Genomic DNA, 16,484 nt, shown 5'->3' with positions numbered 1-16,484 from the left:
GACAGAAATATTTGATACATCAGAAAAGCAGAACTTAATATTTGGTACAGAAATATTTGTTTGCAATTACAGAGATCATACGTTTCCTGTAGGTCTTGACCAGGTTTGCACACACTGCAGCAGGGATTTTGGCCCACTCCTCCATACATACTCCAGATCCTTCAGGTTTCGGGGCTGTCGCTGGGCAATACAGACTTTCAGCTCCCTCCAAAGATTTTCTATTGGGTTCAGGTCTGGAGACTGGCTAGGCCACTCCAGGACCTTGAGATGCTTCTTATGGAGCCACTCCTTAGTTGCCCTGGCTGTGTGTTTCAGGTCGTTGTCATGCTGGAAGACCCAGCCATGACCCATCTTCAATGCTCTTACTGAGGGAAGGAGGTTGTTGGCCAAGATCTCGCAATACATGGCCCCATCCATCCTCCACTCAATACGGTGCAGTCGTCCTGTCCCCTTTGCAGAAAAGAATCCCCAAAGAATGATGTTTCCACCTCCATGCTTCACGGTTCGGATGGTGATCTTGTGGTTGTACTCATCCTTCTTCTTCCTCCAAACACGGCGAGTGGAGTTTAGACCAAAAAGCAATATTTTTGTCTCATCAGACCACATGACCTTCTCCCATTCCTTCTCTGGATCATCCAGATGGTCATTGGCAAACTTCAGACGGGCCTGGACATGCGCTGGCTTGAGCCTGTGGACCTTGCGTGCACTGCAGGATGTTAATCCATGACGGCGTAGTGTGTTACTAATGGTTTTCTTTGAGACTGTGGTCCCAGCTCTCTTCAGGTCATTGACCAGGTCCTGCCGTGTAGTTCTGGGCTGATCCCTCACCTTCCTCATGATCATTGATGTCCCACGAGGTGAGATCTTGCATGGAGCCCCAGACCGAGGGTGATTGACCGTCATCTTGAACTTCTTCCATTTTGTAATAACTGCGCCAACAGTTGTTGCCTTCTCACCAAGCTGCTTGCCTATTGTCCTGTAGCCCATCCCAGCCTTGTGCAGGTCTACAATTTTATCCCTGATGTCCTTACACTGCTCTCTTGTGGAGAGGTTGGAGTCTGTTTGATTGAGTGTGTGGACAGGTGTCTTTTATACAGGTAACGAGTTCAAACAGGTGCAGTTAATACAGGTAATGAGTGGAGAACAGGAGGGCTTCTTAAAGAAAAACTAACAGGTCTGTGAGAGCCAGAATTCTTACTGATTGGTAGGTGATCAAATACTTATGTCATGCAATAAAATGCAAATTAATTACTTAAAAATCATACAATGTGATTTTCTGGATTTTTTGAAAATTACAGACCTCTACATTCTTTGTAAGTAGGAAAACCTGCAAAATCGGCAGTGTATCAAATACTTGTTCTCCCCACTGTATGTTCATTCTATTAATTATATTTATATTATTCAAATGACACCAACCCTGTATTCAAGAGTATGCTGTGTCTCAACCGATGGCAGGCCTAACACAAACCACCTCAGAGGATGTAAAATAGGGTTTAAGATACCACATGTGAAAATGACAATACATCTGAGTTGAAGTTTTTAGATCATTGATGTTAAAGGAAAAAAAGTTTTTTTCAATATATTATCAAATAGTTTGACAACCTGTTTGTAAGCTTTTAAATGATGTCAAACTCAACCGTTTATCTTTTCCAGTGATGAAGACATGGATGTCTCATGGTAGGGTGGGGTATGCAAAATGGGCCAACTTTGAGCACCTCCATTTCCTAAATGTTTTGTCATTCAGGTCCAAAAAGTCACTTTTTGACCACTTCTACCATGGGCAAATATGTATGGAAAGTTTTGTTCAATCAAAAGGGGTGCGGTCAAAAAGGATTGAACTCAAATGGAACAACCCAAATGTCAATTGTGTTCGAGTTCTTCCCCTAATGAATGTAACTGTCAGTCGGAGATGGGCTTTGAGAGTGTTCTTGAAATCCTGCGGGATTTGCATCTGAAACAGCAATCCTGTCATCTGACTTCTTATGTGGGCAATTCCATGATAACGGAATTATGCTTTGACTCAGATTTTTCACTTTAAAATATATGCCAAACAAAAACCATTACAGAAATTCTCACAAAAACACATTTACTGTAAGAACTGTGCAGATGCAAAGTTTGATAACAGAATTATGGTAAAATCTCCCTCAGTTTTTTTATAAAAATCAAATCAAATTTTATTTGCCACATGCGCCGAATACAACAGGTGTAGACATTACCGTGAAATGCTTACTTACAGCCCTTAACCAACAATGCATTTATTTCTATATATCAAAGTAAAATAAAACAACAACAACAAAAAAGTGTTGAGAAATAAAAGAGCAGAAGTAAAATAAAATAACAGTAGGGAGACTATATACAGTGGGGTACCGGTGCAGAGTCAATGTGAGGCTAGTTGAGGTAGTTGAGATAATATGTACATGTGGGTAGAGTTAAAGTAACTATGCATAAATAATTAACAGAGTAGCAGCAGCATAAAAAGATGGGGTGGGGGTGGGGGAGGGGGGGGGCAGTGCAAATAGTCCGGGTAGCCATGATTTAGCTGTTCAGGAGTCTTATGGCTTGGGGGTAGAAGCTGTTGAGAAGTATTTTGGACCTAGACTTGCCGTGCGGTAGCAGAAAGAACAGTCTATGACTAGGGTGGCTGGAGTCTTTGACAATTTTGAGGGCCTTCCTCTGACACCGCCTGGTATAGAGGTCCTGGATGGCAGGAAGCTTGGCCCCAGTGATGTACTGGGCCGTACACACTACCCTCTGTAGTGCCTTGCGGTCGGAGGCCGAGCAGTTGCCATACCAGGCGGTGATGCAACCAGTCAGGATGCTCTTCATGGTGCAGCTGTATAACTTTTTGAGGATCTGAGGACCCATGCCAAATCTTTTCAGTCTCCTGAGGGGGAATAGGCTTTGTCGTGCCCTCTTCACGACTGTCTTGGTGTGTTTGGACCATGATAGTTTGTTGGTGATGTGGACACCAAGGAACTTGAAGCTCTCAACCTGTTCCACTACAGCCCCGTCGATGAGAATGGGGGCGTGCTCAGTCCTCTTTTTTTTCCTGTAGTCCATAATCGTCTCCTTTGTCTTGGTCACGTTGAGGGAGAGGTTGTTATCCCGGCACCACACGGCCAGGTCTCTGACATCCTCCCTATAGGCTGTCTCATCGTTGTCGGTGATCAGGCCTACCACTGTTGTGTCGTCGGCAAACTTAATGATGGTGTTGGAGTCGTGCCTGGCCATGCAGTCATGGGTGAACAGGGAGCTGTAGTCAATGAATAGCATTCTCACGTAGGTGTTCCTCTTGTCCAGGTGGGAAAGGGCAGTGTGGAGTGCAATAGAGATTGCATCATCTGTGGATCTGTTGGGGTGGTATGCAAATTCAAGTGGGTCTAGGATTTCTGGGATAATGGTGTTGATGTGAGCCATGACCAGCCTTTCAAAGCACTTCATGGCTACAGACGTCAGTGCTACGGGTCGGTAGTCATTTAGACAGGTTATCTTAGTGTCCTTGGGCACGGGGACTATGATGGTCTGCTTGAAACATGTTGGTATTACAGACTCAGTCAGGGACATGTTGAAAATGTTGGTGAAGACACTTACCAGTTGGTCAGCACATGATCGGAGTACACGTCCTGGTAATCCGTCTGGCCCTGCGGCCTTGTGAATGTTGACCTGCTCAAAAGTCTTACTCACATCAGCTACAGAGAGCGTGATCACATAGTCATCCGGAACAGCTGGTGCTCTCATGCATGCTTCAGTGTTGCTTGCCTCGAAGCGAGCATAGAAGTGGTGACCACATTTTCACTAAACTCTTAAATATCTGCTCCGAATTAGGATTAAAAGATGTCTGCAGAAAGAATGGGGTGTCAGCTATGACATAACACCTGGAGTTTGAAAAATAATATTTTTGTTATTGAACTACAGTAGGTGAAGTGGATTTACATATGGTAACGGAATTATGGTAATAGAATTACATCATGGATCCTTAATCTGTACTACACAGAAATGCATAATTATGGATATGAATATCATTCTCTTCATGGTGATGTATCCTGAATAGGTACACAAATGTAGAAATATGCAATATCCTTCTTTTAGCATATTTGGGTATTATTCTACTCACTGACTATTATTGTAATGAGCTCCGCCCCCAAACAAGACCACATTTGGTTGGTCCGAACCCACTCTCTGCTGGGTTGGTAACAAGCGGATGTTTCTGGTTTTCAGGGATACAGTATTTTTTTTACCTAACTTCCGTTTATCCTGAATAACGGACGTGTGGACTCCGCTCAGACGTCTTTTTATGCCTGCTATGTGAGGTTAGTCCAGACCAGACCAAATCTGAAACAATCATAGACGTCTATGTTTCACAAGTTTGGACATCACAGCACAGGAGAACACAGTAAAATACAGTACAGCACAGCACAGTAGAGTAGAATATAGTTAAGTAAAGTAAAGTAAAGTAGATATATTCAGTACACTACATTAGAGTACAGTACAATACATTATACTGTACTCTACTCTAGTGCGTTTCACTGTACAGTACTGTACTCTACTTTTCTTTACTGTACTGTTCTGTACTATACAGTGCTGTCCAAACTTGTGAAACATAGACGTCTATGATTGGTTCAGATTTGGTCCGGCCAGGGCGGACTGACCAAATTTCAACTACTTTTCAACATCCATGGATGTCTGGTGTCGGTCGGTGTTCATTGGGTGAGGGTGCATGGTAGGTGTCAGTAAGAGCCGGGATAGGTGACCTTAACTGGAGAGAGGGAGAGAAGAGAGAGCGGCAGAGAGAGGGAGAGGGAGAGAGGGAAGGGTTGTCTAGACTGTTCTTACAGTCTTGCTTTGACCACCAGACGCCAGAAAGAGAAAGAAAACTGTAATGAGCTGAACAACAGCATGCTAGTGGAAGGGAAGACAGTAGCAGGTGACCCAACTGTGGTTTGTGACTACTATGATTTCCCATTGTAGCCAATTCAATTGCAGTAATTTAATTTTTTGTAATTCCTTAATAACTCATAAACAAACTTGATATCAGTAAAAACTATTACTAATTGGTAGGTCTACCTTTACTTGTTACTTCTGTAAACTATCATTATTGTCCCTCCTCATGAGGGAGAGAGATTAGAAAATATCTTAAAGATGTGGGTTTTTGGTAATGGAATTACAAGGCACAAGGCAAGTTTTTCAAACTTCTCTAAAACGAAATATACAGTGCATTCGGAAAGTATTTAGACCCCTTGACTTTTTCCACATTTTGTTAAGTTACAGCATTATTCTAAAATTGATTAAATAAATAAAAAATCCTCATCAATCTACACACAATAATACCCCATGACAAATGTATGTAAAAAAACAGGAAATATCACATTTAAATAAGTATTCAGACCCTTAACTAAGTACTTTGCTGAAGCACCTTTGGCAGCGATTCAGCCTAGAGTCTTCTTGGGTATGACGCTACAAGTTTGGCACACCTGTATTTGGGGAGTTTCTCTGCAGATCCTCTCAAGCTCTGTCAGCTATTTTCAGGTCTCTCCAGAGATGTTCGATCGGGTTCAAGTCCAGGCTCTGGCTGGGCCACTCAAGGACATTGAGAGACTTGTCCCGAAGCCACTCCTGTGTTGTCTTGGCTGTGTGCTAAGGGTCGTTGTCCTGTTGGAAGGTGAACCATCGCCCCAGTCTGAGGTCCTGAGCGCTCTGGAGCCGGTTTTCGTCAAGGATCTCTCTGTACTTTGCTCCATTCATCTTTCCCTCGATCCTGACTAGTCTCCCAGTTCCTGCCACTGAAAAACATTCCCACAGTATGATGCTGCCACCACCATGCTTCACCGTAGGGATGGTGCCAGGTTTTCTCCAGACGTGACACTTGGCATTCAGGCCAAAGAGTTCAATCTTGGTTTCATCAGACCAGAGAATCTTGTTTCTCATGGTCTGATTGTCCTTTAGGTGCCTTTTGGCAAACTCCAAGCTGGCTGTCATGTGCCTTTTTACTGATGAGTGGATTCTTTCTGGCCACTCTACCATAAAGGCCTGATTGGTGGAGTGCAGCAGAGATGTTTGTCCTTCTGGATGGTTCTCCCATCTCCACAGAGGAACTCTGGAGCTCCGTCAGCGTGACCATCAGGTTCTTGGTCACCTCCCTGACCAAGGCCCTTCTCCCCGATTGCTCAGTTTGGCCGGGCGGCCAGCTCTAGGAAGAGTCTTTGTGGTTCCAAACTTCTTCCATTTAAGAATGATGGAGGCCACTGCGTTCTTGGGGACGTTCAATGCTGCAGAAATTGTTTGGTACCCTTCCCCAGATCTGCGCCTCGACATAATCCTGTCTCGGAGCTCTACGGACAATTAATGTTCAATCAATTGAATTGACCACAGGTGGACTCCAATCAAGTTGTAAAAACATCTCAAGGATGATCAATGGAAACAGGATGCACCTGAGCTGAATTTCGAGTCTCATAGCAAAGGGTCTGCATACTTATGTAAATAAGGTATTTCTGTTTTTATTTTTAATAAATTTGCACAACAAAATCTAAAAACTTGTTTTCTCTTTGTCATTATGGGGTATTATAGTTTTTTTAATCAATTTTAGAATAAGGCTTTAAAGTAACAAACATGTGAGAGGATACACATCACGGGTCCATGCCATCTCCTTAACACACACACGTGTACATGCGCACACACTTATACACTTTGTCCACAAGACGCTTTTAGCAGTCTGCTAGGCTTTTCTTTCAGTGACACAGAGCTCAGGTCGAGGTACGTTAGCTATCTTCACATCTCCTGTCAGTCAGTCTTCAGTGTGCATGCCTGTCCCCATTAGACTCCTCACAGAGACAGTCTCAACATAACAGGGCCCAGTGCAGTGCCCCTAACCTCTGGACACACCAGGCAGGCCTTGTGAGCAGTGCACTTAGTTAGGCTTAGTTAGGCTGCCACAAAAAGTGTCTTGTGGAATGTGACTTTGTGACTGTGTCTCTCTCTGTGTTTGTGACTCTGTGTCTCTCTCTGTGTGTGTGTGTGTGTGTGTGTGTGGAAGATAGGGGGTGGGAGGAGGTTAGTTGAGGCGAAAGGGTGAGGGGCGGTGGAGATTGGGGTTGGGAGGAGGAGTTTCTTTGGGCTCCTCTGCATTTCTTCAATTGCAACATCTTTCATGCGTTGAGAGAGAATTTTCCCTGACAAGCAGTTCCACAGGATTAGGCTGTGTGAAATAGGACTTCTGAAGCACCATGTATGAAGGAAGAGTTGGAAGAGGGGAGGAGGGGAAGAGGCATCAGCAATGCTATCAGAATGGGAGAGGTGATTTGCCTCATATTGTATTTATGGAATAAGAGATTAGCTTTAAGGTCATGTACAGGTGTTTGATAATTCATCTACAGCAGAAGAAGGAGAAGAAGGAAAAATAGATAGCCAAAACACATATTTATTTATTCTACTACATGCTGTATAACTGTAGTACAGGGATTAGATATTTTCTGTAAATCTGGATACCCAAGGCCAAATATTATATACTATTCTGTTCACTGAGAACCCAGTAGTCATGTTTTAGGTCAGGTTCACTGTTTCATCCCTTACATTCTGCATCGATCGAAGATCATCTGCCTAAAAACAAAAAAATTAAAAACAAACATCCTCCCAACACAACAGTCCACCTCATCCCTCTCTCCACTCATCCTCCCAACACAACAGAGTCCACCTCATCCCTCTCTCCGCTCATCCTCCCAACACAACAGAGTCCACCTCATCCCTCTCTCCACTCATCCTCCCAACACAACAGAGTCCACCTCATCCCTCTCTCCACTCATCCTCCCAACACAACAGAGTCCACCTCATACCTCTCTCCACTCATCCTCCCGACACAACAGAGTCCACCTCATCCCTCTCTCCACTCATCCTCCCAACACAACAGAGTCCACCTCATCCCTCTCTCCACTCATCCTCCCGACACAACAGAGTCCACCTCATCCCTCTCTCCACTCATCCTCCCGACACAACAGAGTCCACCTCATCCCTCTCTCCGCTCATCCTCCCAACACAACAGAGTCCACCTCATCCCTCTCTCCACTCATCCTCCCAACATAACAGAGTCCACCTCATCCCTCTCTCCACTCATCCTCCCAACACAACAGAGTCCACCTCATACCTCTCTCCACTCATCTTCCCGACACAACAGAGTCCACCTCATCCCTCTCTCTACTCATCCTCCCAACACAACAGAGTCCACCTCATCCCTCTCTCCACTCATCCTCCCAACACAACAGAGTCCACCTCATCCCTCTCTCCACTCATCCTCCCGACACAACAGAGTCCACCTCATCCCTCTCTCCACTCATCCTCCCGACACAACAGAGTCCACCTCATCCCTCTCTCCACTCATCCTCCCAACACAACAGAGTCCACCTCATCCCTCTCTCCGCTCATCCTCCCAACACAACAGTCCACCTCATCCCTCTCTCCACTCATCCTCCCAACACAACAGTCCACCTCATCCCTCTCTCCGCTCATCCTCCCAACACAACAGAGTCCACCTCATCCCTCTCTCCACTCATCCTCCAGACACAACAGAGTCCACCTCATCCCTCTCTCCACTCATCCTCCCAACACAACAGAGTCCACCTCATCCCTCTCTCCACTCATCCTCCCAACACAACAGAGTCCACCTCATCCCTCTCTCCACTCATCCTCCCAACACAACAGTCCACCTCATCCCTCTCTCCGCTCATCCTCCCAACACAACAGAGTCCACCTCATCCCTCTCTCCACTCATCCTCCCAACACAACAGAGTCCACCTCATCCCTCTCTCCACTCATCCTCCCGACACAACAGAGTCCACCTCATCCCTCTCTCCACTCATCCTCCCGACACAACAGAGTCCACCTCATCCCTCTCTCCACTCATCCTCCCAACACAACAGAGTCCACCTCATTCCTCTCTCCACTCATCCTCCCAACACAACAGAGTCCATTCCATCCCTCTCTCCACTCATCTTCCCAACACAATAGAGCCAGGATTGGATGTAATGGGTTTCCTACTGTAACTCATTCTACTGGCCAGATCAACTGTACACAACTTCAACTCCATCCTCAAAGTCACATTTTACGGTCAACCTGACAATACGTTTTGGTGGAAAAAAGTGCATTGACCCCAATGTGAGGGGAGTTAAGCTGTTAAGTAGGCCCCCTGTTTTCTCTAGAGTCGAGAGAGGCTGGGTGGTAATGCCTGGCTGGCTGGGAGAGTCAACACTGGCCTGCCCTCCACTCACTGCAGCCTGGGAAAGACCACTTCATTCTCTCCTTATACCTTGGATTGGTTCTTACGGGCTGGGCGAGGAACGAGGTACTTTGAGGTTGTTGAAGTATAAGATGTGGTGTTATACAGAGAAATACAGGGGAAATGTAGCTTTAAGACATGCCTGATGGATGCAAAGAAAGTGTTTATGGGATCAGTCTTTATGTGTGGATGTACATGATGTGTACCGGTATTCGGGTGGAACTATACATGTAACATACATGACTCCACATACATTCTGATGTAAGGTGAATAAGAGAGTCCATTTCCCCCATCCCCTCAGGCATATCCAGGACCTACTAATGGGCAAACAAGGTTTCCCAATCTCTCCCTGACAGGAAATGTCTGACCTCAGGACCCCACATGTCAGCCACAATGACAGCTGGTTTGAATGAGGAATGTTTTATTTATTACATTAGTCACCTACACATTATGTGCATACCAGAGGAGGCTGGTGAGAGGAGCTATAGGAGAATGGGCTCATTGTAATGGCTGAATGGAATCAATGGAACAGAGTGAACCAATTTGTTTATATGTGTGTGATGTGTTTGGTACCATTCCACGTATTCCTTTCCAGCCATTACAATGAGCCCGTCCTCCTATATCTCCTCCCAGCAGCCTCCTCTGGTGCATACATGTCCGATCGGCTGAGCACGAGTATAAAACAGGGCTTGTTTTCAAAGCTGGGGCTCTAAAAGGACCTAGAGGGGCTGCGTGTGTTTGCTTAATCATGCTGAGCGTTATCCACCTTTTTGTACACTAACAGGGCTCCATTTTCGGTATAATAACTGCTCCTGGGAGTCTGAATAAATTATCATTCTTATCAGCGTTTTCCTGTATCTAGGAGAATAAACTCACTCTCCGAGAGCTCTCTGTGTCACACTCAGAGTGAAAGCCAATTAGCAAGGCTAGCTTTGTAGAGAAAATACAAGTGCCAAAACCCCTGGCACAAAACAAGAAAATTCCACAAGAGGTTTGTCTTTTTATATTCTCTGTGTGTGTGTGTATATACAGTTGAAGTCGGAAGTTTACATACACTTTGGTTGGAGTCATTAAAACTCGTTTTTCAACCACTCCACACATTTCTTGTTAACAAACTATAGTTTTGGCAAGTCGGTTAGGACATCTACTTTGTGCATGACACAAGTCATTTTTCCAACAATTGTTTACAGACAGATTATTTCACTTATAATTCAGTGGGTCAGAAGTGTACATACACTAAATTGACTGTGCCTTTAAACAGCTTGGAAAATTCCAGAAAATGATGTCATGGCTTTAGAAGCTTCTGATAGGCTAATTGAAATCATTTGAGTCAATTGGAGGTGTGTGTCAAGGCCTACCTTCAAACTCAGTGCCTCTTTGCTTGACATCATGGGAAAATCAAAAGAAATCAGCCAAGAAAAACAAAAAAATGTAGTCTGGTTCATCCTTGGGACAATTTCCAAACGACTGAAGGTACCACGTTCATCTGTACAAACAATAGTAATCAAGTATAAACACCATGGGACCACACAGCCGTCATACCGCTCAGGAAGGAGACGCGTTCTGTCTCCTAGAGATGAACGTACTTTGGTGCGAAAAGTGCAAATCAATCCCAGAACAACAGCAAAGGACCTTATGAAGATGCTGGAGGTACAAAAGTATCTATATCCACAGTAAAACGAGTCCTATGTCGACATAACCCAAAAGGCTGCTCAGCAAGGAAGAAGCCACTGCTCCAAAACCGACTGCACATGGGGACAAAGATCTTACTTTTTGGAGAAATGTCCTCTGGTCTGATGAAACAAAAATAGAACTGTTTGGCCATAATGACCATTGTTATGTTTGGAGGAAAAAGGGGGGCGCTTGCAAGCTGAAGAACACCATCCCAACCGTGAAGCACGGGGGTGGCAGCATCATGCTGTGGGGGTGCTTTGCTGCAGGAGGGACTGGTGCACTTCACAAAATAGATGGCATCATGAGGAAGGAAAACTATGTGGATATATTGAAGCAACATCTCAAGACATCAGTCAGGAAGTTAAAGCTTGGTCGCAAATGGGTCTTCCAAATGGACAATGATCCCAAGCATACTTCCAAAGTTGTGACAAAATGGCTTAAGGACAACAAAGTCAAGGTATTGGAGTGGCCATCACAAAGCCCTGACCTCAAACCTATAGAAAATGTGTGGGCAGAACTGAAAAAGCATGTGCGAGCAAGGAGGCCTACAAACCTGACTCAGTTACACCAGCTCTGTCAGGAGAAATGGGCCAAAATTCACCCAACTAATTGTGGGAAGCTTGTGGAAGGCTACCCGAAACGTTTGACCCAAGTTAAACAATTTAAAGGCAATGCTACCAAATACTAATTGAGTGTATGTACACTTCTGACCCACTGGGAATGTGGTGAAAGAAATTAAAGCTGAAAGAAATCATTCTCTCTACTATTATTCTGACATTTCACATTGTTAAAATAAAGTGGCGATCCTAACTGACCTAAGACATGGAATTTTTACTAGGATTAAATGTCAGGAATTGTGAAAAACAGAGTTTAAATGTATTTGGCTAAGGTGTATGTAAACTTCCGACTTCAACTGTACATATGTGTGCGGGTGTTTGTCTGACCATATACTTGACGGTTGACATATACTCGCTGGAGGCAAAAATAAAGGAGCCCTTGATGGGACTAATTGACATGTGCTGTCACACGCATGAATGTGCAAATGGCATACTGGGTTTGGAACAAGCAGACACATTTAACCTAAGAAATTTGGTGACAGCTTTGTGTGCCAGTTATGCAACCCATCTCACCTACATGTCTGTGTGTCTGTCAGAGCTTCCGGCTGTCAGCTTAATAGATCAGTCTGTCTGTCAGGCTTCAATCTAGCATGCCTCGATTGTACTGATGATTCTTTGGGCAAGGGCGAGAGATAAAAACAGTACCTTGCCTGTCAGGCTACGAGAGGAGAGGACATCAATGTTTCACCTAGACAGCCAGTCCGCAGGGGCCCAGTCCCCTGACAGAAGGACAAGAAAGAGTTCACCTGCATTCAATACAAGTTACGCCTCTCTCTTTGGGAAAGAGAGGAAGAAAATAGCAGGCAGGCCTCCTCTGATATAAATGTCAGCCGGATAAAAAATCTAGTTCACTAGTCATTCCATAAGCCAAGAGGCAGAGGCTTTTCTCATAGCGTGGGAGAATGTCTCAAAAACAGAGAGCGCTGAAAAACAATAAGATGATCTCTCAAAGGTTGAGAACAACACCTTTGTTTGAACACAGCGTCTTAATTCAAACGTTTTGTGCAATTGTTTTTCTTTTTTTGTATTTTGGTGGCATTGTTGTTTCTCATTTCCAGGGCAATAAAAACCTTACCATGGTAACAGTATTGATCAACTCTCCTGGGTCCTCAGACAAATCTATCCCTCGTCAATTTCCCAGCATTAACAATTCAGCGGCCACTCGCACCTTAAATAGACAACAGCGATATTTAGTGTCTGGCAATAAAACCTACAATCTGTATTTAACTTCCCTGATGTTCCATTTATCACAGGAGGGAGATGAACACAATGTTTGGGTTATATGGTGACTTTCACTGAGATCGTCACTGAAGGACTACAACATTAATCCACTGCTCTATGAAGATGATTGACCCCTCTGTGACTCTGTCCGTACAGTTTCACTGCAGACAAAGAGAATATTCCACCACATTCCACGATTTATGGGATTGTGCACTGACTGGATATTAAGAGATTATGACAAAGATCATGGTTGACCGATACATCCCAATGTTTTAACCTTAATGTAAATAAATAATTGTACATTTATATGAAGAGTATTTGACTTTATGTATTGTTTACTTAGCACCTCAACTCCAGTTGTTCAAGCACCGACTACTTCATATTCTTTATAACTGACAATGTCCAGAAAATGACATCAGGTGCAGCTTGTCTGATAGAACAAGATGTCGTCTATGAAGTAGGGAGCGTTTTCTCCCAATTTTAAAACCAGAAATTGCACTTGCTTTTTCAATCAGGCCTGAACAGGTGTTTCACCCTGCTCTTGAGAAAATGTATTCTCAACTTGATGGATTGAAGTGGAAAAGAATCTGTGAAACTTGTAATTGCTATCACAAATGAATCAGTTGCAGTGAGACTGATGAGTGTAAATGAGCAGGGAGCTGTCATCCCCAGATTATATTGATTACCACTGGGACTCATAGCCAATTCATCTTGATCAATGTTTACTATCAATATGATCATCATGACCAGAACATGTGAGAGAGAGAAAGAGCAAAAACTTAAAGGAGACCATATTGTCTCGATATTGAAATCAGTTGAAAATTGAGACTTTTAATCAGATCTGCTGTATCCTCCCCGGGATTTGTGTAGAGTTTGACTGTGGGGATCAGCTATACGACAGCAGCCAGCGCGGTGCCGTGAGGGTAATTAACATAAATGCAGAGTGACTGCCTGAGCAAATGCAGGAAGGATCTTTGTGACAGCGCCTGTCAACCCACTGATTCCCCGAGCCTGATTACTACGCCGACGCTCCGGTGCCACAGCACACACCCCACCTACGCTACTGCTGCAGCCTGACACACAGACAGACACTGGAGCACCTGGAGACGACAGAATTAGGGTCTTAGTTCCTACTCAGGAAAACTGCGCCCATCCTTCCTCCCCCCAAGGAATCTTAAATGATCTCCAGGTCCCCTGACACCCCCATAACTTTTTTATGATGTGGATGAGTTGTAATGCTATACTCAAAGAACATCTTTTAGACATAATCACTTGCATTTGGGAAAGACGCAAAACAATCACTGTCCTTCAGGTGCCTTCACTCTAACAAAGAATCCTGATTCCAACCTTGCAGAGATAATGGTAGAGGGAATTGAATGCCAAAGCCAACCAAGCCAATTATTGGAACCATCAACCAGCATATCCACCCAACAGAGCCACAAATCCCTTGAGACCAGCATGACTGGATTGGTCTTGCGAAGATTGGTATTATTAAGAAAGAGGGGGTAATAGTGTGTGTGCATGTGTGTGCGTACGCACACGTGTGTGTGTGTTTGTGTGTGTGTGTGTGGCTTTCATAAAGCAGCTAAAAGGATGTTAAGTACTTTGATGGCTTCAGTCTCTTTTAAACAGCTACTTAGTCTCCTTAGTCCTGGGCTGTGCTTGGTTTAATTGATCTGGGAAAAACCAATTATGGCATGGACTGTAAATCACAATCTGTAACCACAAGACACTTCCGCAAACACTAACTCTCATGTTTTCTTGGCCTTCTGAACACCACATCTTATATCTTCAGACAAGAGAACTTGCTTAGATGTTGGCTTGTACAGTGGCACATTTATGCACACTATTTCACGTAATTTCATATATTTGCTTTAAACATGTGGTTTTTATCATTCATTTGCTGTATTTGAGCTCTGCTGGGTGCCTCATTCCACTGCAGTACTAACTGTGGGTCGACTGTCTGTATGTCTGTGCTCTGCTGCTGACTCACAACAAGGCTAAAGGAGAGGTATGCAGGCCTGTGTGAAGAAAACAGGGAGTACTTAAACATTCTACTGTGGTCAATGTGTCTCATTATAAACTAAAACATTACAGATTCTGGAATTAGCCATGTTGACATGGTGACATTGACAACCATCTCAAATAAAATCTAAATAACCATGGGGCACAAAATCATTGTAGGCTACTTAAATAGACAGCTTGGGGAGACCTAATTTTCACTCAAGAAATTGAATACATTGAAACTTCAACAGTTAGCCTGTGCTACGATGTCAGAACCACATCAGGTGTCAAAAATGCCTGAAATAACTTAACAACAGCTGGTGATGTGTGTAGCCTTCGACATTCAGTTACAATAGTGTTTTTTTACTAGTGCATGGGTGTGAGTGTGTCAGTCTGTCGAAGCCCCTTCAAAGCACATTCAGGCCACCATGGAGAAAGGGAACGGCAGACTGGGGGAGAGGGAGGGATAGGGAGGCAGCCAGGAAGCGGGAGCTGTTCTTTCAGCACCGCCAGGGAAGCGCAACAGCCCAGTGAAACTCTCTCAACCTTTTCTCATTCTCCTCAAAGTAACTAAGGGAGCACTTGAGAAGTAGGCTGACCAAGGTTTTGTTTGGAATTGAAGAGGCGAGGATTCTCTGGGTTTCTTTTCTTTGAGAGAAAATAGAGGATCAAAATATAACACAATAAGGCCAACAAGTAGGCTACAGATTGTCAAATAACATAATAAAATAGTACTAGCTTACAGATGTTGTTTCGAACACATTTAGCTAAACTAAAACTACATTTCATCCACAGATAGGCCTACGGGGGAATTTCCAGAGTTGAACTCACCTGAAAGAGGCGCAAAATGTTAGCGACCATAATCGATACAGAACTTGCCGAGGCGCCAATGACTCCAACCACTTTCTCGGGCTTGACGAACACGGGCGGTTCTCCATTGGTGCACCTCACATCTGAAGTGTCCTTCTGTATCAAAGCCTGAACGAAAGTTAATGATTGTTCAAGCGCATATGTATCCCTAGAACAAGTGTCTAGCACCCGGGCGCCTAGGGTGATGTTGGGTAAAAGTTGATCATCGAGGTTAATTTGATCCAGAGCATACAACATGGCCTCCAGCCGATGGATCCCGTTCTCCTTTTTGATATCTCCACAAGGCATGCTGTCGGCCCCTCTGGTGTGCACGGGGAAGAGGCCACCGAGGGTCAAATGTCCCTCAATCCGGATAGAATGGGGTGCGTAAACCTCCTGCGACAGCGCAAAATCCACCAACGTTCTTGTCAACCAAAACACTCTCCATAGAAAGCGAGGGTTTTGTTTCGGTCCGAGAGCGTAACGAGCCATGACGCTCCGACGGTTGAGTTAGTTCTAGGGAAACGGGATGCTGCAATCCGACTATATTACGACTTAAATGGCAGTGGAGTTTGTCAATACGAGTCAATTCCTATTACCAAGGAGGAGATTCAACAAGCTGGATGAAAAAATCGAGACGCCTTCGGTTCCTACTCAGGCAAACTGCGCCCATCACTTGACTGCCAGGAGTGCTTGGCGTAGCTTGTTGAATAGAAAAACACCCGTTGACGAGGATTCAGATCGCTCAGGTAAACGAGGCAATTGACATCATTTTTGTCTGAGAAAACATCAATAAAATAGACTTTACTCAAGGGTCCCACTGTCACAAAACTATTTATGACTGTAGGCTATCCAAA

The 16,484-nt window shown here is 44.3% G+C and overlaps 1 protein-coding gene across 1 annotated transcript in view; it reads right to left on the bottom strand.

Annotated features, from left to right (window-relative positions):
• The window catches only part of LOC311147581 (metabotropic glutamate receptor 7-like), a gene marked incomplete at both ends in the record, with an annotated part of 124,341 nt that extends 108,222 nt beyond the window's left edge, over positions 1–16,119 (bottom strand). Inside the window, one exon of the mRNA XM_084184326.1 lies at positions 15,610–16,119. Coding sequence (XP_084040452.1) covers positions 15,610–16,119 — 510 coding nt within the window. The remainder of the gene's footprint in view (positions 1–15,609) is intronic.
• Between the last annotated feature and the right edge of the window lie 365 nt (positions 16,120–16,484).

The sequence above is a fragment of the Coregonus lavaretus genome (assembly GCF_964263955.1).
Source record: "Coregonus lavaretus genome assembly, chromosome: 20".
NCBI classification, from domain to species: domain Eukaryota; kingdom Metazoa; phylum Chordata; class Actinopteri; order Salmoniformes; family Salmonidae; genus Coregonus; species Coregonus lavaretus.
Note: the sequence above shows the minus strand (reverse complement) of the source record. Positions and strands in the feature narration are given on the sequence as shown.